This window comes from Siphateles boraxobius, unplaced genomic scaffold, assembly GCF_051911475.1.
Source record: "Siphateles boraxobius isolate OS27281-9 unplaced genomic scaffold, OSU_SipBor_1 22, whole genome shotgun sequence".
In the NCBI taxonomy this organism is placed as follows: Eukaryota; Metazoa; Chordata; class Actinopteri; order Cypriniformes; family Leuciscidae; genus Siphateles; species Siphateles boraxobius.
Window position 1 is genome coordinate 19,881,739 of NW_027508833.1, and position 22,530 is coordinate 19,904,268.

General features: G+C 42.2%; 1 protein-coding gene across 1 annotated transcript in view; it reads right to left on the bottom strand.

The window, feature by feature from the left end:
• Positions 1 to 437: 437 nt before the first annotated feature.
• snap25b (synaptosome associated protein 25b) overlaps positions 438 to 22,530 on the bottom strand; it is a 46,385-nt gene continuing 24,292 nt past the window's right edge. Inside the window, exons 4-8 of the mRNA XM_077239005.1 lie at positions 21,709 to 21,757; positions 9,933 to 10,050; positions 6,135 to 6,251; positions 4,492 to 4,636; positions 438 to 1,291 (exon numbers count right to left, since the gene is read on the bottom strand). Coding sequence (XP_077095120.1) covers positions 1,223 to 1,291; positions 4,492 to 4,636; positions 6,135 to 6,251; positions 9,933 to 10,050; positions 21,709 to 21,757 — 498 coding nt within the window. The 3' untranslated portion in view covers positions 438 to 1,222. The remainder of the gene's footprint in view (positions 1,292 to 4,491; positions 4,637 to 6,134; positions 6,252 to 9,932; positions 10,051 to 21,708; positions 21,758 to 22,530) is intronic.

Sequence of the window (22,530 nt, forward strand, 5' to 3'; positions counted from 1 at the left end):
TTATTTCAGTTTTTTTTAATTATGAGTTTAATATTTCATTCAAGATATTAAACTCTATTTACTGCATCATGATGCATTATCTATATGATCTGTTCGTTTTGTATAATCTTAATTGTTTCCAGCGAGTTAATGATTTTACAGTATACATTACTGGCAGCTGAATAACCACGATTGGAGAGCCATCCCTTAACACCTAGTTTACACATGCTTGCATTTATCCATGTTGTGTGTGTTGAAACCAGTGTGTGTGTACTTGTGTATTTCAGCATTTGGATGTACTTAGTGACGTTGCCAGGCATAATCCATGTAAAGTCTCTGGTTCAAAGAGGATCTTGGTTATTACAGCGTACAGACACTCTCTTGTGTCCAAACGCTCGCTATTGTCTCTGCTCCGCTTGTGTTGGAAAGATATTAAATCAGATCAAGCAAACAATAGATTTAGGTTTGTTTATTTTTTATTGGCATTTCTTATACTTATTTTACAACAACTGACACATGTATGCAGATGTACAGAAATGAAAAGTGTGGCACTATTGTGATGATGCAGAACTGTGATACTTCAAACCGAATGCATGTACTGTCCATGCCCATGCTGTACAGTAATGTCTACACATCGGGAACGACTTGGGTAATAACAAGTGAAAATGACACGGTGAATACATATATGACCACTTTAGTTGGAAAAATCGTTACTGGACACTGTCTAAAGGCGATTACAAAATAGCAGGCTAAGATAAGAAATCAGTCATGTGATCTCCTGCACCTCACAGTCTAATTCGTCTCCTGTCTCGCTACATCTAAATATGAAGCATGGCTTATATAGAGTAAAATACAGAGCATGGACACAGATGACTGAAAACTTTTAAGAAATTTTATCCAAAACATGTGTGCATATATCTTTAATAAATATACACTTTAAAAAAAAACACATAAAGAAACCAACACAAAAAAATGTAGAAGAAACTTCACATGTGAGCTCTAGCCATCAAATATGCACTATGTACATTTAACCTTTGGAGAGAAAGATACAGAGTAAATGTGACCATTTACTAGACTATCATTTGAGACAGACACGCAACGACACTTTCTAGACAGAGCATTGAGGGGGTGATAAGTGCATATGTGCAAACCGGTCAGGTGAATACCATGGTAAAAGCACATGTGCACTGTTGCAGGTACAGTGGGGAGGGGGGAAATGAGACAAAGCACTTCTTGTATGGATTTAGCCACTTCCCAACATCTTTGTGGCACGCTGGTTTGCTTCATCAATCCTGGTTTTGTTGGAATCAGCCTGGAAGACAGAAATAATACAGTAGGTATTTCCTCATGTTTGTTTTCAAACAGAAACTGGGAGTTGACATATTAATTTAATTAACCATGATTCATTTTGTGATTCCAGAGGGTTTCAAGAACTGTTCTTGAATAAAATAGTTATTGAGGGGGAAAAATAAAATAATATTTTTTCTTTCTTTTTCTTTCTTTTTTTTAGCATTTTAATTAAATTCGATTAATTTAATATATTAACAATCATTTTCGAGAAGAAAAAAAGAATCCTGACTTTCTTTTAAACATTTTATTAGTTATTGGAATCAGCATGGAAGATAGTTTACAGATACAGTAGGTATTTTCTTCAGTATTTACGTTGTAATTATGACAAAGCTGCTTGTTTTCAAAAATAAACTGGGAGAGTGGATATATTAAATTAATTAACCACGATTCATTTTGTGATTCCAGAAGTTTAAAAAAACTTTAATAAAACAATAGTTATTGAGAAGAAAAATAATATTGAGTTTGTTTTTTTAGTATTTGAATTAAGTTAGATTAATTTAATATATTATTAATAATCATTATATTTGTGAAAATATATTTAAATGATTTATTAATAATTATGTATGTAATAAATTATTTTAAGTGATCCTGCAGCCTCCTTGGAAGTTTGTTTGAGGCCTCCTGATTGAGAACCACTGTTCTAGGTGGTTCAAATAAATAGCGATGATTATAAAGATTTATGATTTATTAAAACATTTATGATCCAGAATTCATTAAAGGGGCCATGAATTGAGAAATGCAATTTTCTTTGATCTTTTGACATATCAGAGGTTATTGTATTATAAAAATCCTGTATGTTTCAGAACTCAAAACGTCCAGTGTTCAGTAATTTCTGATATGTAATGATTCATGTACTGTCAGATGTTCTTTGTCTACGTGTCAGTAAATCAAACCAGTGACTAAACGATCAACCCCTTTATTCTCATAGTTGTTAGGGTTATGTTTGTTTTTGATCTGTTTCCCTGTTTTGTTCATGTATGAATTTCACCTGTTCCTTTGTTCAGTTTACCGCCTTTGTTTTTTCCGTTTCCCGCCTTTGTTCAATTTCCCGCCTTTGTTCAGGTTCCATGGTTACTGTCATTATTAGTTCATTGGTTTCAGCTGTGTGTCATTTATTAGCTCGTTTCAGTTCGTTATTTAAGCCTCACCCTTGCCTTCACTCTTTGTCCAGTGTCTGTTATGTTTAAATGTGTTTGCACTGCCTGTTTTCTTGATTTTGAAATAAGTATTAAATTTCTTAGTATTTTGTGAGAACCCTGAGTCTTCTGTCATCAGCTTTCCTGCATGCATCGTTACAATAGTAGCATGGACATAATCTGTTATTTAAATTGTGAATAACTTATAAAACTTTACAATAAGGTTCATTAGTTAACATTAGTTTACTAACTTAGGTAATATGAACTAAGAATGAACAATACTTCTTCAGCATTTATTAATCTTAGTTACTATTAAGTTCAACATTTACTAATACATTAATAAAATAACATGAACAAACAATGAACAGCCATATTTGGTAACACTCGCTTTATAATAACTGCACGCTATTAATCATTAGCTAAGCATTAGTAAACAGTTCATTCATCATTATAAAGCATTAATAGACATTAATAAGCAGTTTATAAATACAGCTATAAATGCTTTATTCTTGATTTACAAGCATATCTATGATGTGTTTAATAATTGTGTTTTCATACTTTATTTATGATCAATTTATAATTTCTAAATGAAGTATTGTATTATTTACAAACCATTTATTTAGGAGTTGTCAGTGGTTCATAAGATCACCTAGAAAGACTATTTAAATTTACATTCATACATCTTAAATATGTATATTTTCTGTATCACTGTGTTGTGTTTGCTTATTTTTTCTGTTTAGAAGATAACTGAGCCTTTAAATCTCCTTTGTAAATGCTTTACAAGGCATAACTAGTCCTCAATTTAGATGAGCTCACAGAAATAGTTAACTGACCACTACTAAATGCTTTATAACTACATGAATTAATCATGAATTAGAAATACATGTTAGTAAAGCATTTATTAACACACTAAGTAGCTATTACTATATGTCTGAATAATATGATTTAGTATGAATATTACATTTAAATAGTTAATTAATCATTTACTTACACTTTCCAAGTGATCTTATGAACCACTGACAACTCCTGAATAACTGGTTTGTAAATAATGCAATACTTTATTTAGAAATGATAAATTGATCATTAATAAAGTATGAAAATACAATTATTAAACACATTATAGATATGCTTAAAGAATAAATCAAGAATAAAGCATTTATAGCTGTAATAAATTGCTTATTAATGTCTATTAATGCTTTATAAATGAATTAACTGTTTACTAATGCTTAACTGATGATTAATAGCGTGCAGTTATTATAAAGTGTTACCCATTAACTAATGTTAAGTAATAAACCTTATTGTAAAGTGTTACCAATTATATATAGGCCTACGCGATCAAATAACCCTTTATAATCGCTGGAGCTGTCAATCACACAGCGTGACCAAAACTCGCGAAACCTCCCAATTATAATCAATGATGCTGTCTAAACTGCACCATGAATCTCTTATTTACATCGTGTTTGAATTGTTAGTCATAACGAAAGCATTCGTGAAAGGGCAGAAATCAAGTTGCAATGACAAGATCACTGCATTCAAGCACTCAACAGTCATGTCTGTCATCGGCTACAATGCTCATCGCCGCAACCTTTAATGTGATGGGAGTGATGCTATAATCAACACTTTTATTCTCGACAGCTGTAATAGTAAAAAAGTGGTAAAAGATTTAGAAAGAGTTCCACATGTAATACTTATTTCATATCCAAATATGTTTGCCAATCACGGCAGTGGGCCTTTACACTGAAGTTTCACAGCAGACAGAGCGCTCAAATCAGAGGGCAAAAGTCAGTGCACCTCAGGAAACATTATAAAATATTTAAAAAATGCAGTTCATTACCCATTTAATGTACAACTCTTAGCACGCATTCATCTCAAAAGTTATTTTTACAGTGTGATGTGACTTTACAAGCACCAACAAGCATCTTTTGCTATTATTAGAAGGTTTTATCTCATGAGAGAGTTTGCAGTCAGAATTGAGGCTCTCAAAAAGTTATAATTTATCTGATATTGAAATGCCATGTCATCTTACCTGGTCCATAATCCTGTCGATTTGACGGTTCTGGGTGTCGATCTCGTTGCCCATGTCGAGAGCCATGTGGCGTAGGTTACCGATGATACCTCCCACCTGTTCCAAATTCTCGTCCATTTCATTCTCACGTGCATCATTTGTTACCCTTAAGATACACAAAAAACAGTCTGGGTTTATTGAGAGCACTGATTGGGATGGGCAAAATATCCTCAGGATGATTTCCACATTAAGGTCACCAGGGAAATCCATTCACAACCCATTTTCCGTCATATTTAGACTGGAAAACATTTAGTTTTTTTTTTCTGATGAAAGATTTAAAAAAAAAAATCCCCCTGTGAAACAGCATGCACTAATGGTATTATATAAGTTAATATTGTCAATTTTGAATTCATGTTGATCTTATTCTGTCTGATGATGCACAGGACAGAAAAAGGACGTTAAACACATACATTATGGATTCTGTCTGCACTACACTAGATTCTGTTGACTAGAACAACTGACTAAAACCATTAAGATGTATATGGATTCTAACTGAACATCCCATTTTGTTTGCGGACTGACATGGGATATTTCGAGACAGCGGACCAACAACAGCTCAGTGGTTTCATGAGCATCCCTGATGTGCCTGAAGCTACAGTCTGGCACAAAGCGGACATCCGTCTTCAACAGACAATTATAGAGATGCTTGTGACTCACTGACAACTGAAGTGTGCTGCACGCACTGCTGATACACCAGAGAGATGAAAACAACAACAATAAAATTAGGCTACACTCACACAGTCAGCTTTTGGGACTGACAGCCTTATTTACTAACATGTCTCTCAAATGGTTTTGTCCACACACCAGACAGGAGCTAATGATCAAAAAAAGTCTGAAAGAACAGTTGTCTGTCTAAGTCAGTCCCCTTCTCTGATTGGTGGTTGATGCCTGTAACCATAGTGACAAATAGCAATAGTAAATTCCGAGACTTTATAGTACAGTTCATTTTTTTTTTATTTCAGCACTCTCCTCCTGCTTTCATCCTCTCAAAAAACTCTCCAGTTTTATTTTTTCATTGTATTCACCAGTATTGCACTTATACTGCACTTTAGATACTACATCATATTACTATAATACAGTGATTTTTTTTAATAAATCAGCACAAATTTAAGATATTTAAATATTACTTATTTTTATTTTTAAATTAAATAATAAATGATAATTTTTTCACATGACATTAATGTGAAAAAGATATCAACATCATCGTCATTATTATTGTAGTTTCGGCTAATTGTCATGAAAATAAGGTCACAATACAAAAAAAGTGAAAATATCACCCAATTTATTACGTATTAATGATATAATTTATCATTATTGTTGTTATAATTATTATGCATTATAGTACTGAAAATCTTCAGTAATATATATATATATATATATATATATATATATATATATAATATATCAACAATACACACACACACACGTATATATATATATAGTTTACGCATTCCCTAGGAATCGAACCCATGACATTGCTCTACTGCTTAAGGTACATGAACGGCTAGTGACAAATGATATAATTTGTTAAAATATAAGTCATAACCGAGGTCCATTGACCTATACTGTATATATTTGCAGTAATTTTCTTCGAGGTAACTGACCTGCGGATGAATCCTCCGCTGATGGCCATCTGCTCACGCTCATCGACCACACGGGCTGGCTGGCTGGACACCACCCCATCCTGGTTATTACCCCAGGACTGGCCACCGCCTTTCAGTCTGAACAACCACAGGAAGTGAGAGAGAGGGTGAGAAGCAGGATAGTGTGAAGCAACTCTAAAGAACTAGACATGCACTGAGAGGAACTACACGCAGATATATATACATATAACACTTAAAACAGGAAATGGTGGTCAGGATTATCTGCATGTTATGGGATTTCATGAATAAATGAAGTACACACTAGCGTATCGCTTTCCTTGAACTAACGTACACACGTCACGTACAGTGGGGTATGGCAGATAATTACACAGACACTGATGGAGATGTGACAAGTTAATTGGAGGAGGTTCACAACAATTATCAAGGTGAAGAGACAAAGAGAAGCATTCAGAAGTAACATGTTCTCAGTGAGGGTACAGAATAGACCTATTCCAAACGTATAATGTGCATTCATTCAACATTTAGATACAGTTTGTTAGATCTGAAGTTAAATCAATAGACCAATAGAAAAGCTTATATAATAACAAGTAACATGCATTCAGGCAGGGAAGGGGAATTAGGCTTTGTTTAGTAACAGTATGCATACAGTAAAGGTCTAAGGCTTTGTTCACACTGCATCACAATTTTTAAATAAAGTCTTTATCAAGTGATGAAATCGGATCTGCTTTTTCAGACAGTCGATATCCAGTATATAGCTTAAAGGGACAGTTCAACCAAAAATGAAAATTGTCACCATTTAGTCATCCCCCTGTCATTAAAGATCTGTGTGACTTTACAGACTTTCTTTCTTCTGTGGAATCCACAAAAAATACTTTGAAATGAGCCTCTGTGTTTTTTGTCCATGTAATTAATGGTACTAAAATTACTAAAACTAGAACTGAAATAAAAATAAATTGAAATACTGAAAAAAACTGATAAAATGACAAAAGCACAACAAAATGACTGAAACTTAAAATAAAATGTAACAAACAATATAAAAAATTACTATAAATACTATACTGTCACTGATATTTGTGAACTATCCCTTTAAGTGTCACATGAGAATTTCTTCCACAACTACTAAGAGATGTTGCTAAAACATGTTTTATTATTATTGATGGGTCCACCCTTCGTCGGGCCGTTTGTATGAATTAAATCGGATTTCATACAATATATGAGTGTAATTTGAGTCAAGTTTGTAGAAACTTGATTTCACCTGCAATATAGATTTAACCATTATTATTTTTTACAATCTGAATATTTTCTGTCTGTCTGAACAAAGCTTAAGCAGCAACTCTCTAAGCAATGCAGGTGATTTCCTATAAGCTGTTACCTTTTATTTCAACCTTTTATGTAAGATAGGGCTGTTTATGGAGATTTTATGGTATGCATTGCCTTATGCCACTGCCATTGTGATTACAGGAGCTGACATGAAATGCTCTGACCAGAGGCAGTCAGACTCAACCATGACCTTAATCCTTACTGACACAGACACAGGTGCGTGTCTTTAAAAAGAAACACAAGTAAAAGTTCTGAGGTAAGCCAAAATCTTCTTTACATTCATCTGCTCATACTTTAAAGTCAACATGAAATCAAAATGGACCTTGTTTACTTTCTTAATACATGTTCTGGTCCAACTGTGCATGATTCATTATTCCAGGTGTTTCTTTATCTTTCATCAAAAAGTAATGACTTGCATAAACCTTGAAATGACTGTTCTTTTCGGCGACCTCTCATTAAACTACCTGTCATATAAAGACCACTTTTCTCAATCCAATCAATTCCCCATGTATAGTAATCAAGCACCAGCCCAACATTTTTCCCATTGAATGTTCAATACACAAACTTTGAATCACATAAGTAAAAATGTGAATTCCCTTTCATGTTGACTTTAAAAGTAGAAAATAAAATACATTTAATGTTCTGTTTGGTTACAATTTGAGTATGTCAACCCCAAATACATAAAAGGAATAACAAATAACATTCATAAATACTTCATCAAACAACTTGCGTTTGGCGATGGCCTGCATTGACACTGATGACCGTTCAAAGCTTTTCAGCCAGTGACAGTTGCTCACATGAGTATTTATGCAGTGCCTGCACCATTATGCAAGAGTTGGTCACACAGAATATCATTAACATAATATTTGCATCTCATTAAACACAGAATAATGAGAACCAATGTGTGTGCCAACTTGGATATTACTGAAAACCTGACTGAATGTGCTGTGCATTCACATGGTTTAAAAGTGCACTATAAGTCATTTTTTTCCACCCGACTTTAATTACCAAATTCCCAGTAAAGAATTCAACTATTCACATCTCTCAAGTAATATCCATCAATCCGAATATCTGTAATAAGCAAAAGAAAAACTGTTAAAACAGTGACGGCCAATTCCCTTAAAACATTATGAATAACCTAACTGATTGATCTCCCTATAAAATGTATAAGAGTGTTAATATCTAATAATTTGTTTAAATAAACTTGGCATATGGCATTTCAAAACAAGGACTTTTTTCTACTCTAAATTCTGATTGGTTGAACCATGTTTGACGCTGTAAAATTAGGCAATATCACACTGTTGTTTCGAATGTCAGCAATGGCTCTCTGATAATGACAGTGACATGTTTCTTTCCTGAATAAATCAGTATTTTTGAATGGATCGATTTAATCAATGATTTGGCTCTCTCATAAAGACAGTCACTTTTTTTAGTTCCTGGATCAATCACCGTTTTTATGCAGATCAGTTGGAAAAATGATTTGATGACTTTCACAAATTGCTTCAGCAAATGTTTCAGTGACTCACTCAAAGACATTCAATTGTTTTGTTCCTGAATGCATCAGTGTGTTGGAACGAATCGGTTGCAAAAATGATTCAAAGACTCTCACAAATCGGTTCAGTAAATGATTCAGCGACTCACTCATAAATATTCACTTGTTTTGTTCATAAATAAATCAGTGTTTTTGAACAATCAGGGAATAAATGAAGACAGTCACTTGTCAGAAACCTTCAGAAGGAGTCACTGAAAAATCCAGACTGACACAACAAACATTAGTGATAAAAAACAATGAAAAGTCCCAGTGCTGATGGACTGTTTATGAGCATGTTGGAATGCCGCTAAACCAATGGGGAACAGAACTAACTGTTTTAAATAATAGAAAAAATGACTTAAAGTGCACCTTTAATAAGGTACGAATTGCACATAATTAGAAATCAGCTGTACTATAATCAATTACATTGGCTATTTGTATTGCCAAGATAACATTTTCCACCATTTTACCAACATGCAGTGACATGCTTTGCCTTTTAGAGAAAACCGAAAAGAAGCCAGCTCTGCCAGCCTTGAGTAAATAAAGCGTGAATTTCTAATCTGCGGTCCACAAAGTTCATTCAAGGAGTGTGTAATGCTTGCATTTCAGAAAGTAGCACATGCATATTAAGCAGGCACTTAACATTTAAATACAACAGTCCTTGACCAACGGATCAGTGAAGCATAGAAACCAGCATATTTGCGCAATCAGCCGGCAGAGAGCAGGGCCTACAGCTACATCTATGGGTTAACCAGTGGCGCCGCAGATGGACTTAGCTCTACCACCATCCCCATGCACAGAGAAGTAGTCCAGGAAGAGCGCAGTGGGGGGAAAGTCGCAGCTACGGAGAGAGCAAGAGCGAGCGTGCAAACTGGCCACGTGCTTTTATTTCCTATTTGCCGGGTTCAGGCAGGCAAGCAGGCAGGCAGGCGACAGGAACCACCTACTTGTTACATGGACACGGACACAGACCACAGAGATTTCCTAGATCCGTCAAATTCTTTTCTGCTTCTTTCATGTCCTTATTGATCTGATCCATTCCCTCTTCGATGCGCTCCAGTTGTTCTGATTTATACATTAGTCATTTATGCCCCCAAAAAGAATTAAAGAGTGCGAAAAAAGGAACAAGGAGAGAAAGAGAAAGGAAAGGCAAGGAGGAAAAGAGGGACAAAAAGAAAGAGAGAGGCTTAAACATTCACAGTGACAAGAGACAGTCAGACAGCAGCAGACAGGTGAAAGCCTTGGACGCTTCACCAGTACCTACTTGTCGCAGGGACATACAAGTCCACAGCATTTGCCTACATCTTTTAAACTTTTCTCAGCTTCCATCATGTCTTTGTTGATATGGTTCATGCCATCTTCAACACGCTCGAGTTGTTCTGGTCAGGACAAAGGGGTGACAGCAATGAAATGAGACTTTTCATCCTGGCAGACAAACGATGATGATAAATGACATCTAAGTTGTCAAGAAACACATCTACTCAAAACGTGAGACATTTGAATGATACGGTGGGTGGTTAGGTTAGGTTGTGCCGAGAAGATGGTCTATGAGGCGTAATGGAGCACATCCGCAAAGTCTTTTCAACCCAAATGCATTTACAGGTTTAATTCATGCTTAACTTGACAATTTGCCTCAATTAAATTACAGAAATAATTAAAGAAATTGTTCACCCCAAAAAAGTTGTTCCAAACCCATATGACATATTTTCCTCCACAGAACACAAAAAGAGGTATTTCTTTTTACTGTAAAAAATTTTTTTTCACATAATGAAAGCAAAAGGGGAATAACCAGGGCTGTCAATCTCCAAAATCACAAAAAAGCACAGTAAGAAGTATCATCATATTCCATGGAAGAAAAAAAGGTCACACAGGTTAGGAACAACATTTTTGGGTTAACTATCCTTTTAAAAAGCACCAAGTTCATTCTAATATTTTGTAATAGTGTTGGGTTTAGGGAATTCAGTTGTTGTTGTCATAAAGGCTTGGGATGGGATTACAGGGGTGTGAATTAATGAATTACAAATATTCATGTTACTGTAGGGTAATCAAGTAGTTTTTATCAGAAATTGTACTTTTTAAGTAGTTTAAAAATGGTGTACTTTTACTTTTGAGTACATTTTAAGTGATGGATCTATACTTTTACTCTACTATTTTTCCTCTGTTTGTGCTCATTGCTTGTTTTAATTAAATTTTTTATCCATTCACAAATAACCAGAGTCCTGATAGTGAACACAGGAAATATCTCACCGTGAAACGTGACTTTAGAGTAAACAAACATGGCGGACGACAGGCAAGAAGAAATGGCGATAATATGGTGTTGTTTGGACTGTTTTTTACAGAAAATTTGAAGGGAAAAAAGAAAACGTTTTGGATGAAGTTGTGTTATGCTTTCATCTGCCCCTGCTCGCTTTCTGATAGGATATCATTTCGTTCCACGTGACAATCCACAAGGAAAGAAACACCCCACACATCAGGATTTCTGATCGTAAATATTCAACATGTTGGATATATTTATGATTTGAGATCGGTGCAGCCTTGATGTTCTTTCAAGCAGATTCAATCACCCTTTATTCACGTCACACCACAGGAAAATCTGATAAAATAATCTGTAGAACCATCAAGATAATCTGGACTTTGCCCAAAATTGGGCCGATTATCTTGTAGTGAGTGGGTGCCTTTACTAAATGATCTTTATATAGGCTAGCCTATCCACAGGGCCTGAAATTTGGTGCGAGTTTGTAGATATTGGATACAATGTTAATAACTACTGTAAGTGCCACGTTCATATTCATAATGCAAGGAATTCTCATTCATTTCTTCATCACAAAAAACTAAAACTGGCAGAGAAATTGGCTCTTTTTAATCGCTCTCTCGTTTGAGCCCATATCTGGTGTGTGATGGCAAACTCTCATGCGAGTTTATAAAGGTTTTTGAAGTCTTTGCACTGTTCTAAATATTTATATTTTATGTGCAACAATAGCTTGCCTAGTGGTTATTAAGACCTTACAAATGATTTTAAATCTATTTATGTGGCGATGAATGTACTGAAAATAACCTTTTCCATCTTTTCTTCTCTGTAATCGTCTTTTCGTGTCAAAATTAAAACTGATTCATGATAGATATTCTTCATTCTTTCTGACAAACAACAAAAGACAATGTGAATTACAGTATGTACACTGTTTTCTACATTTTTAAATTGCAGTGTACAGTGTTTCTTATAAGGGAATAGAATCCGCAGTTCAGTACTCACTACTCACGAGTACTTTTAAATAAGCTACTCTTTTACTCTTACTCAAGTCGTTTTTTTGAGACCCAATTTTTACTTTACTTACACTACATGTTTCTGGAAATTGGTAAAAGTAATGGTACTTTTCCTTGAGTATATTTTTTCAGTACTATTTCCACCCCTGAGTTATATAACCACCCCAACTGAGCTAAACTGGAAAAAAAAGTCAGGATGTTTATGAACGTGGCATCATGAGCAGAAGTTGAGAAAGAGAGAAGATGATCAGAAACAGAACCGAAATAAAGAGCAAAAGAGAATGAAATATGGAGCATAAGTATTAGTTATTCTGTGAGGGAAAGTAATCTGAAGAATGTAATGGTTGATCATTCATGAGCTGAAATGAACAATTGGCTGAAGGGATAAACATTCCTTTAGGGTTTTAGAAAACTGTAAAATCCCTGGGGGAGCAAAACAGATGTTGCTATTTTATAAAATAAATAATGATAATAAAGATTCACATTTAAGTGCCTGTTGATCTGCCCTTAATTGAGCTTGTAATTTTATTCTTCTTAGCTAGTTTGCAACTGACATAGTCTAGTGAGTGGTTACTACCTTATACCGTCAAAAAGAAAAAAACAGCTAATTGGGCTTTGCTAATCCCATGAGCAAGAGCAGCGTGACTAAAGAAAGAGGGGGAAGGGGGCGAGAAAGAGGCAGTGAGGGACTCATCTCTTCATTGGCTGACAGTGATGTAGAGCATATCTTCACTTTTTTGCATGTGGGAGAACACCAGGACTGAGCCAATAATTTGATGGCACACAGATTGTGGCACGTCCAGCTCCTTTAGTGCCTTTCCAAACAGCTGAAATTAACCATGATAGCCGAGTGGGTAAGGAGTTTGACTAAAGATCCAATGGACAAATGTCCTTGTGGGTTCAAGCCCCACTCCTTGTAATAAATGTCCACTCTTCAATTAATTAATGCAGGAAAGCTATTTTATCTTATAGAGATGAGAGAAAGCATACTGTATTAGTGGTGCAATTTCTATTACTACAACCTGATAAAAATAACCAGGATGGCTGAGTGGTGAAGGTATTGGACTTAAGAGTCAATATACAAACGATCTTGTGGGTTCAAGCCCCACTCCTGATAGAGCATTATGAATTTTAAATGGACTTTAGTATTTTTGCTTTATCTGGTTGTGTAATTAACAAACTGGTTTCTAAACATGTTAACTTAGAAGCGTGATCAGGTTGGCAGAGTGGTTAAGGGGTTGGACTTAAAGCCCATTGGGCAAATGTCCTCATGGGTTCTTACCCAACTCCTGGTAACAACTATTCTAGCCAGAGTTAGCCTGAGGATGTTGCTTTACATTATAGAAATGAGAATTTTGAATGTATATCAAAGGACCAATTTCGGCATCTACAGCTGGTTCAAAGCAACCAGGATGGCTGAGTGGTTAAGTTGTTGGACTTAAGCTCCAATGGACAAATGTCCTTGTGGTTTCAAATCCCACTTCTGGTATTAAATTTCAACTCTTGAATGAATGAATGCAGGGAAGCTGTTTTATCTTATAGAGATGAGAGAAAGCATTCAATATGGCCTAGTTCAAACCCCACTCTTGGTAGCAAAGCTGAATTCAATATGATAAAGAAATTTCAACTGTGCTTAGTTATAAGTTATAAGTCTTGCTTGTTAAATGCAAGGATTTTTCAGAGAATGTAAAATCTCAACATGTTCTACCCATAAATAAAACAGATGGAGTAGCATACCTTTGGGATAGTACCCAGAGGTTTTAGGCTGAAATGTGAATAATGAGCTACTACCACTGTGCCCTTGTGTTCGACAACTGACTTCAGGTTGTTACAGCTAGAGGATGGATACCTGACCCAAGCCCGACGGGACCCGTCGGTACCCGACGGGCCGGGACGGGTTCGGACAGATATTTAGAAATTATGTTCGGCTTCGGGTCGGGCTCGGTCACATCAGCGCGATATGGCATTGAACATTTTAAATTTAAAACCGCTTATTATGTTGGTAGCCAATGTGCCTGATGCTTTCACGTGATGCAAACGTTCGTTTTTGTGATTGAAATACATGTAAAATATTACCATAACATCTGTCTTCCTGTGTGCGGAAATTTGTTTATGTAGCCGTGACAACGAAACGTCTACGGTTACGTATGTAACCCTCGTTCCCTGAGTAGGGAACGGAGACGTTACGTCGGATGACGACGAATGGGGTTTCGCTTAGAAAGCCTATCAACTTCGAGTATTACAAAACGAGCCAATGGCAAAGAAATGCCATGGGTCTGCGGAATTTGCATGGCGTAACTCCGCCCCACCTCGTGGGTATAAAAGGAGGAAGCCGGCAGCAAGCAGATATGTTTCTTCGCTGAGGAGCCAAGACTGAGCTCAGGCGATCCCCGCGGTACAGCGGAAAGTGGCAGGCAGACGTAACGTCTCCGTTCCCTACTCAGGGAACGAGGGTTACATACGTAACCGTAGACGTTCCCTTTCGTTGTCACTCCGAGTTACGTCGGATGACGACGAATGGGGTTACCAGTCTAATCACGCCACCTTCTCAGCTGTCTTCCAGTGCCCTGCGTAAATCGAGATCCCTGTCAGCCTGGACAAAGGACTCCATATAACACAGGAATACCAAGGTACACTGGGAAGCATATCCCAAGCTTAGGGGAAGTATGCAATTAATGCCAGCCCGGAGGGGGGGGACTTAGAGAATACACATATGACCCGAAGGAAGCATATGGAAAACACTGGGGTGTCCAGCCGCAGGTGGAATATTTCAACCCCAGGGGTGGCAAGGTGGCTTGCCAAGGGAAAGACACACGCTCAGAGAGGCTTACAGTGGAAATACACATGTGGGGGTCGCTCAGAGGAGGGACCATGCACACGGGAGGCACCTAGCCGACGCACAGGCAAAAGACACTGGCGCCGACGTCAGGAGTGCTGGAGGAGCTCAGGGCTTTCGGAGAAGCTCACCTGAGGAAAGTATCGCACGTATCCAGTCCGTGGAGTGGAATGGCGAGCAAGCGAAGACACCTGAGCGGGTCCGGTACTAGCTGGTTGAAGCGAGTACACGAGAGGACACAGGCTCCACTCGGAGATTATAGAATCTGGCGAATGTGTTAGGTGTCGCCCAGCCTGCAGCTCTGCAGATGTCTGTTAGCGAGGCGCCATGCGCTAGAGCCCAAGAGGACGCCACACTCCGGGTGGAGTAGGCAGTCACACCAAGGGGGCACGGTCGACCTTGCTGCTGGTAAGCCAAAGCAATGGTGTCCACTATCCAGTGAGACAACCTGCTTGGAGAGAGCCTTTCCCTTCAGCTTCCCACCATAACAGACAAAGAGCTGGTCTGAGGTCCTGAAACACTGCGTTCTGTCTACATAGGCGCGGAGAGCGCGTACTGGACAGAGCAGTGCCAAGGCTGGGTCTGCCTCCTCCGAGGGCAGCGCTTGCAGGTTCACCACCTGGTCCCGAAAGGGAGTGGTAGGAACCTTGGGCACATATCCAGGCCGGGGTCTCAGGATCACGTGAGAGGAAGCCGGCCCAAATTCCAGGCACGCTTCGTCAACGGAGAATGCGTGCAGGTCCCCAACCCTCTTGATGGAGGCCAGTGCAACCAGGAGCGCTGTCTTCATAGACAGGAACTTAAGCTCGACTGATTGCAGGGGCTCAAAGGGAGCACTCTTCAGGGCAGTTAGAACCACTGAGAGGTCCCAAGAGGGAACGAGAGGAGGACGAGGAGGATTTAGTCTCCTCGCTCCTCTCAGGAACCTGATGATCAGGTCGTGCTTCCCTACCGACTTACCTTCGATGAGGTCATGATGTGCGGCAATGGCGGCAACATAGACCTTCAGGGTGGAGGGAGACAGCCTTCGCTCCAGCCCCTGTTGAAGGAAGGAAAGCAAAACACTGATCGAGCATCTCCGGGGGTCTTCTCGGTGAGAAGAGCACCAGTTGACGAAGAGGTTCCACTTCAACGCATAGACGTGTCTCGTGGACGACGCTCTAGCGGAAGTGATGGTAGCCACCACCGCTGGTGGTAGGGTACTCAAACCTGCCTCGTCCCATCCAGGAGCCACACGTGGAGGTTCCAAAGATCGGGACGAGGGTGCCATAGGGTGCCCCGTCCCTGAGAAAGAAGGTTCTTCCTCAGAGGGATCGGCCAGGGAGGTGCTGTCGCGAGGAGTACTAGTTCGGGGAACCAGGTCCGGTTGGGCCAGTAAGGGGCAACCGGAATGACCTGCTCCTCGTCCTCCCTGACCTTGCGCAAAGTGTGCGCAAGAAGGCTCACTGGGGGAAACGCATACTTGCGGCCCTGCGGCCAGCTGTGCGCCAGAGCATCCGTGCCGAGCGTGCCCTCGGTCAGGGAATAGAACTGGGCGCAATGGGTCGAGTCGTGAGAGGCAAACAGATATATCTGCGCGTCCCCGAACTGGTCCCAAATCAGCTGAACCGACTGGGGATGGAGTCGCCATTCTCCAGGGAGGGGCTGAAGCCGTGAGAGCTCGTCGGATGCACAGTTCAGCGCTCCGGGAGTGAAGATGGCTCGAAGCGACCTCAGATGCTTCTGACTCCATAGGAGGAGGTGGCGAGCGAGTTGTGACATACGGCGGGAGCGTAGACCACCTTGATGGTTGATGTACGCTACAGTGGCGGTATTGTCTGAGCGGACTAGTACGTGTTGACCCCTGAGCAACGCCCGGAAGCGGTGCAGGGCAAGGCGTACTGCCAACAACTCGAGGCAATTGACATGCCACAGCCGCTGGGGTCCTGTCCAGGAGCCCGCAGCAGCATGTCCATTGCACATGGCGCCCCAGCCCGTGGTGGAGGCATCTGTTGAGACAACAACATGCCGGGAAGCTCGTGCCAGGGGGACACCGGCCCTGAGAAAATCGAGGTTCGACCACGGGGTGAAGAACTGACGGCAGGTCGGAGTAACTGGTACTCGGAACGTGCCGTGTTGCCATGCCCACCTCGGGACTCGGTCGCGAAGCCAAAGCTGAAGCGGTCTCATATGAAGCAATCCGAGCGGCGTGACCGCGGCTGCAGATGCCATATGCCCCAGGAGCCTCTGAAAAAGTTTCAGTGGAACCGCACTCTTGCCCTCGAATTGTCTTAGGCAAGTCAGCAGTGACTGCGCGCGCTCGCTCGTAAGCTGTGCGGACATGGCGACCGAGTCGATGTCCATACCGAGAAAAGAGATCCTCTGCAGGGGGCAAAGTTTGCTCTTCTCCCAGTTGACCCGAAGGCCCAGACGGGCTAGGTGCCGAAGCACTAGGTCCCTGTGTTCACAAACCTGATCTCGAGAGTGAGCTAGGACCAGCCAGTCGTCGATATAACTCAGGATGCGAACCCCTTGTTCTCGAAGGGGAACAAGGGCCGCCTCGACGACCTTCGTGAAGATGCGAGGAGACAGGGCTAGCCCGAAAGGGAGAACCGCGTACTGGTATGCCTGCCCCTCGAAAGCAAACCGGAGGAACGGTCTGTGTCGAGGAAGAATGGAGACATGAAAGTAAGCGTCCTTCAGGTCGATCGCTGCAAACCAATCCTGGGGCCGTATGCATTCGAAAACGCGTTTGGCGGTGAGCATCTTGAACGGCATCCGGTGAAGGGAGCGGTTCAGCACGCGCAAGTCCAGGATTGGCCGTAACCCACCGGTCTTCTTGGGGACAATGAAGTAGGGGCTGTAGAAGCCGGACCTCATCTCGGCTGGAGGGACAGTCTCGATTGCACCCTTCGCCAGCAGGGTGGCAATCTCTTCTCTCATGATAGGGGCATTGCCACCGACCAAAGTGAGCGGACTCCCCTGAAACGGGGAGGAGACCGTGCGAACTGAATCGCATAGCCGAGCCTGACGGTACGCACGATCCAGTGGGACAGACGGGGAAGCTCTAGCCAGGCTCCCAGGAACTGAACCAACGGGATCATGCGAGCCACAGGCGTCCCCCCGGAGGGGCAGCGAAGCGGAGTAACTGGCCCAGATGTGGACGGCATAGCGGCCCGGAGAGGGGGCACAGTTAGCAACCGCGCCCTGGCAGAGGGGGCCAGGGGAGGACCAGGCTGGTCGTCCCGCGGGGGCCTGCTCTGCCGGGGGTCTGGCGACAGAGGGGGACAGCGGCGAAGCGGTCCGTGGACGGCACGCCATGTCAACCACCTCTGGGACAGAGGGGGACGAGGAGAGCACGGCTTGTGGGCGGCGCTCTGTGACGTCCGAGAACTCTGTGCTCAGAGACGGGAGAATCAGCTCTTTGGAGAATAAGGATTCTTCCCCGGCCCTCCCCGGGGAAAGGAGTGGTCCTGCTACCAACTCCTGGAAAGAACTGAGTCCCATCTCTGAGGAGCCCAACTCAAGAGCGCCGCTTAACCCGGCGTGTAGCGGGGTGCGGGGCTGGAGAGGACTGTGGCGTCCGACCGCGGCCTCCAGAGCCGACCCGGGTGAACGGGCGGGGTGGGAGCCGCGGGGGGGCGCCCTCGGCAGTGGGCAGACCGAGGGATCTGAGCGGACGGCGGGGCCGTCGGGACAGAATCAACCTCAGTCTGCTCCATCGCCGAGGTGCCCGTCTCACGAGCGCCGCTTAACCCGGCGTGTAGCGGGGGGCGGGGCTGGAGAGGGCTGTGGCGTCCGCCCGCGGCCCCCAGAGCCGGCCCGTGAACGGGCGGGGTGGGAGCCGCGGGAGGGCGCCTTCGGCGGTGGGCAGACGAGGGATCTGAGCGGACGGCGGGGCCGTCGGGACAGAATCAACCTCACTCTGCTCATGGGCGGCTGAGAGCTGTTGGGCAAGCCCTCAACCGCACCGCCGAAGAGGCCGACCTGGGATATGGGAATGTCGGACAGACGGGTCCGCGCGACATCCAGCACATCAGACAGGTTCAGCCACAGACTGGTGAGCATCACCTGACCAAGGGAGCGTACGGCCACTTTCGTCGCTCAGAGAGCAAGGTCAGTGGCGGCGCGCAGCTCAGTGAAGAGCCCTGGGTCAGTCCCGCCCTCGTGCAGGTCCATGAGCATCTGGGTCAGGTGGACCAGCAGAATGACCATGGCATGCAGTGAGGCGGCTGCCAGTCCCGTGGCGCTATAGGATCTCGCCACAAGCGTAGACGAAAAACTACAGGCCACGGGCGGGTGCTTAGGATTGCGCCGAGAAGAAGCACTCTGAGGACACATAGCATCGCAACAGAGCGTTCAGCCGGGGGAACCCCAGTGTACCCATGGGCAGCGGCCCCATCGAGGGGAGGAAAGGCGGATGAGATCAGCGAGCGGTCCCGAGAAGACAAGGGGGTCTTCTTGGACTTCGAGATCTCATCATGCACGTCCGGGAAGAGAGGTATTGGGGTTTGCCGTGGACGAGGGTCGGCGGCCTTACCCAAAACCCATCGTCCCAGGAAAGCATGGTCGTCATCTCCGGATCAGACTCAGGCACAGCCGTATGCACACCGGAAGGTGGCAGCTGTGACGAGCCCTCACTTCCAGAAAACTCAAACCCACCTAGTGATGCTGCAACAGACATGGCATCTTCCTCTGTAGCTTCAACTGAAACACGCGGGCCACCGAGGGTAGACTCGCGGGAATCAGCAGTTCACTAGCGGGCACCGTCATTGAAGAGGGGGGCTGGGGACACGGACACATAGTCGGCGCCTAGATCCAGACCGTAACCCTCAGGTCACCCTGGCCACCAGCCGAAGATCGGGGGGTGGATGAGGGGACTCTCACTCTTGCGAGTTCACCGAGTCTCGACCTATATATGACGCGATGATCACGTTCCCGGCGAGAACATGAGTCACCCACGAGCGCTGTTCAAGCATGATCAAAGCCCAAACACACTAGACAGCGCTCGTGCCCATCAGAGTCCGATACCAGTCCGCTGCAACCAGAAATGCACGGGCGAGCCGTCTTTAAAAAGACGTGCCACGTGTAAGCTCTTTTAGTGAGAGAAAACTCAAGTGTTGAAGCACCTGGGGAGAAACGCACCGACTGGCAGACCACTGCAACAGATCAGCAGGAAGCACGCTCTCGCCGTAGATCGCCGTCACACCAACACTCGAGGTACTCGTTTGTAAAGCTGACAATTCAGAGATGGCTTGTGGAGAGAAGAATACACTTGGCTCCGAAGCGAAAAACATATCTGCTTGCTGCCGGCCTCCTCCTTTTATACCCACGAGGTGGGGCGGAGTTACGCCATGCAAATTCCGCAGACCCATGGCATTTCTTTGCCATTGGCTCGTTTTGTAATACTCGAAGTTGATAGGCTTTCTAAGCGAAACCCCATTCGTCGTCATCCGACGTAACTCGGAGTGACAACGAAAGGGAACACGTGCATGCGCGCCTGCGTTAAGTGCGCTTGTTTCTCCGTGCGCGCTGATGCACTCATCCTGCTGACATTTCCGAATGTCTTCCTACAGTTGCTTAATAAAAGCAGGCTTTCCACACAAACAAACGCACATGTGTCATTAGTATGAGAAAAAAAATGGGATTTTAACTGTCGGGCTCGGGTCGGGCTCGGACATAAATATCTTTATGCCTGTCGGGCTCGGGTCGGGTTCGGTTACTGCTCTGTCGGACGCGGACCGGGCTCGGACAAAAAAATTCGGCCCGATCCGCACTCTAGTTACAGCAGGAATGGGCATTTAGTAAAAAAGAAGAAGAAGACAATTTTGATTGCTCCCTTTATGTCTAGTGAACTGCTAACTGGAATCCTCCTGAGCTCTGGGAGACTATTACATGCAGCAATCAGAGCACAGCTTTATGTATTAGGACATGCTGTTGTTCTGCTTTAAAACTGGAGCCAAGAAAGGTTGCAGGATCATTTAAGGTAGGAAATGGATTGTCCTGAGGCATTCTGAGGAACACAACATCTATAATTTAACACAACAAAAGGAAGGCCTGTATTTTGTTTTGACAGACTAATTAAAATTTCTCTTCCATGGGGAAAGGAACTCTACACTTCGTTCTATCCACATAAAACCGAATAAAGCCTCAAGCAACATAAGGGCTTAATTTATCAATAGAGATGTGATTGCTTCAATTAAAGTGTCACAGCATTAATAAATCAATTATTACTCTATTTTTCCATTAAAATGCCTATGCTGTTTGTGGAATTGAGTGTGTTTGCCTAATTATCCTAAAATGGCAACGAGTGTTAACTGGAAAGTCTTTCACCCCAGGGATTGTACACAGATATATTTCATCTGGTGAAGAGGAGAGCGGTTTGTCATTACCAGCAACATCGATCGTTCAATTTACCTCTTATATCACTCTCAAAGCTTCACTTTTCACAGGTCGGCCTGATGTTTATGATCATATGTTTAATGCTAAATCGTCATTATGCATATTTCTTTAATCTGCAAAATAGCTCATCTGGAAAAGCATTGTGCGTAACCTCTAGACAGTTAAGTTTAAAATAAGCAAATAAAAATGACTTACTGCACAACCTTATTACATGATTCCACAATGTGTTTTTCGCCGTAACTTACCTCCCTGTTCATCCAGCATAACCAAAGTTCTGATACCAGCATCTTTACTCTAATCCAATAAGAATGGCAAAGCAAGAAAAAAGAGGAAATAACAAACAAATGAGAGAAGCCTACAGGTGAAGATGACATTCACACATATTCAGGTCAGATATAAGATGATAAAAGAACAGCAGGGAATAAAAGAGTCTCGGCAGAGGACAGACTGTAGCACGCGGCTTTATCACAAATATTGAAAATCTTCACAAGCACTTTTTTTTCATTTGGCAGGAAATTAAAAGAAGGCAACGAGGTGGCAGAGAGTACAGAGCTAAAATTAGTTCAGAATTGTAAACAGAGCACTGGATTGAACATTAAAGGTACAGAGGATTGTGTGCGCAATATGACGAGTTCTCTGAGGCACACGCTGCTCTATTGACCTAAATAAAACAGCTGATTATATGATTCCAAATCCCACAACACCTCATTATTTTAGCTTGATTATCAAGCAGTGCACCGGTTATTGCACCAAGAATACCTAGAGGGAATCTCATTTCATGCAATTTAAACATTTTTACTTCATTTAGTCAAATATCCCCACTCATCTGGTCTGTCAACTCGTTTATAGTAATAATAACAGGTATGTGCATTTACTCAGCATTTAATCAAAGTGACAAGTGGCATAATGGAAACTGGAAGCACCTAATATGAAATCAGATGCAAGAACCTGATGGAAGCATTATATTTGTTCAGCACGGGTGAACTTTGAAGTTCATTAACAACCCAAGTATGCAATTTTCTTCCAACAATGGCTAAATGGAGTGGGGGAATGATTTGTTCACAAAT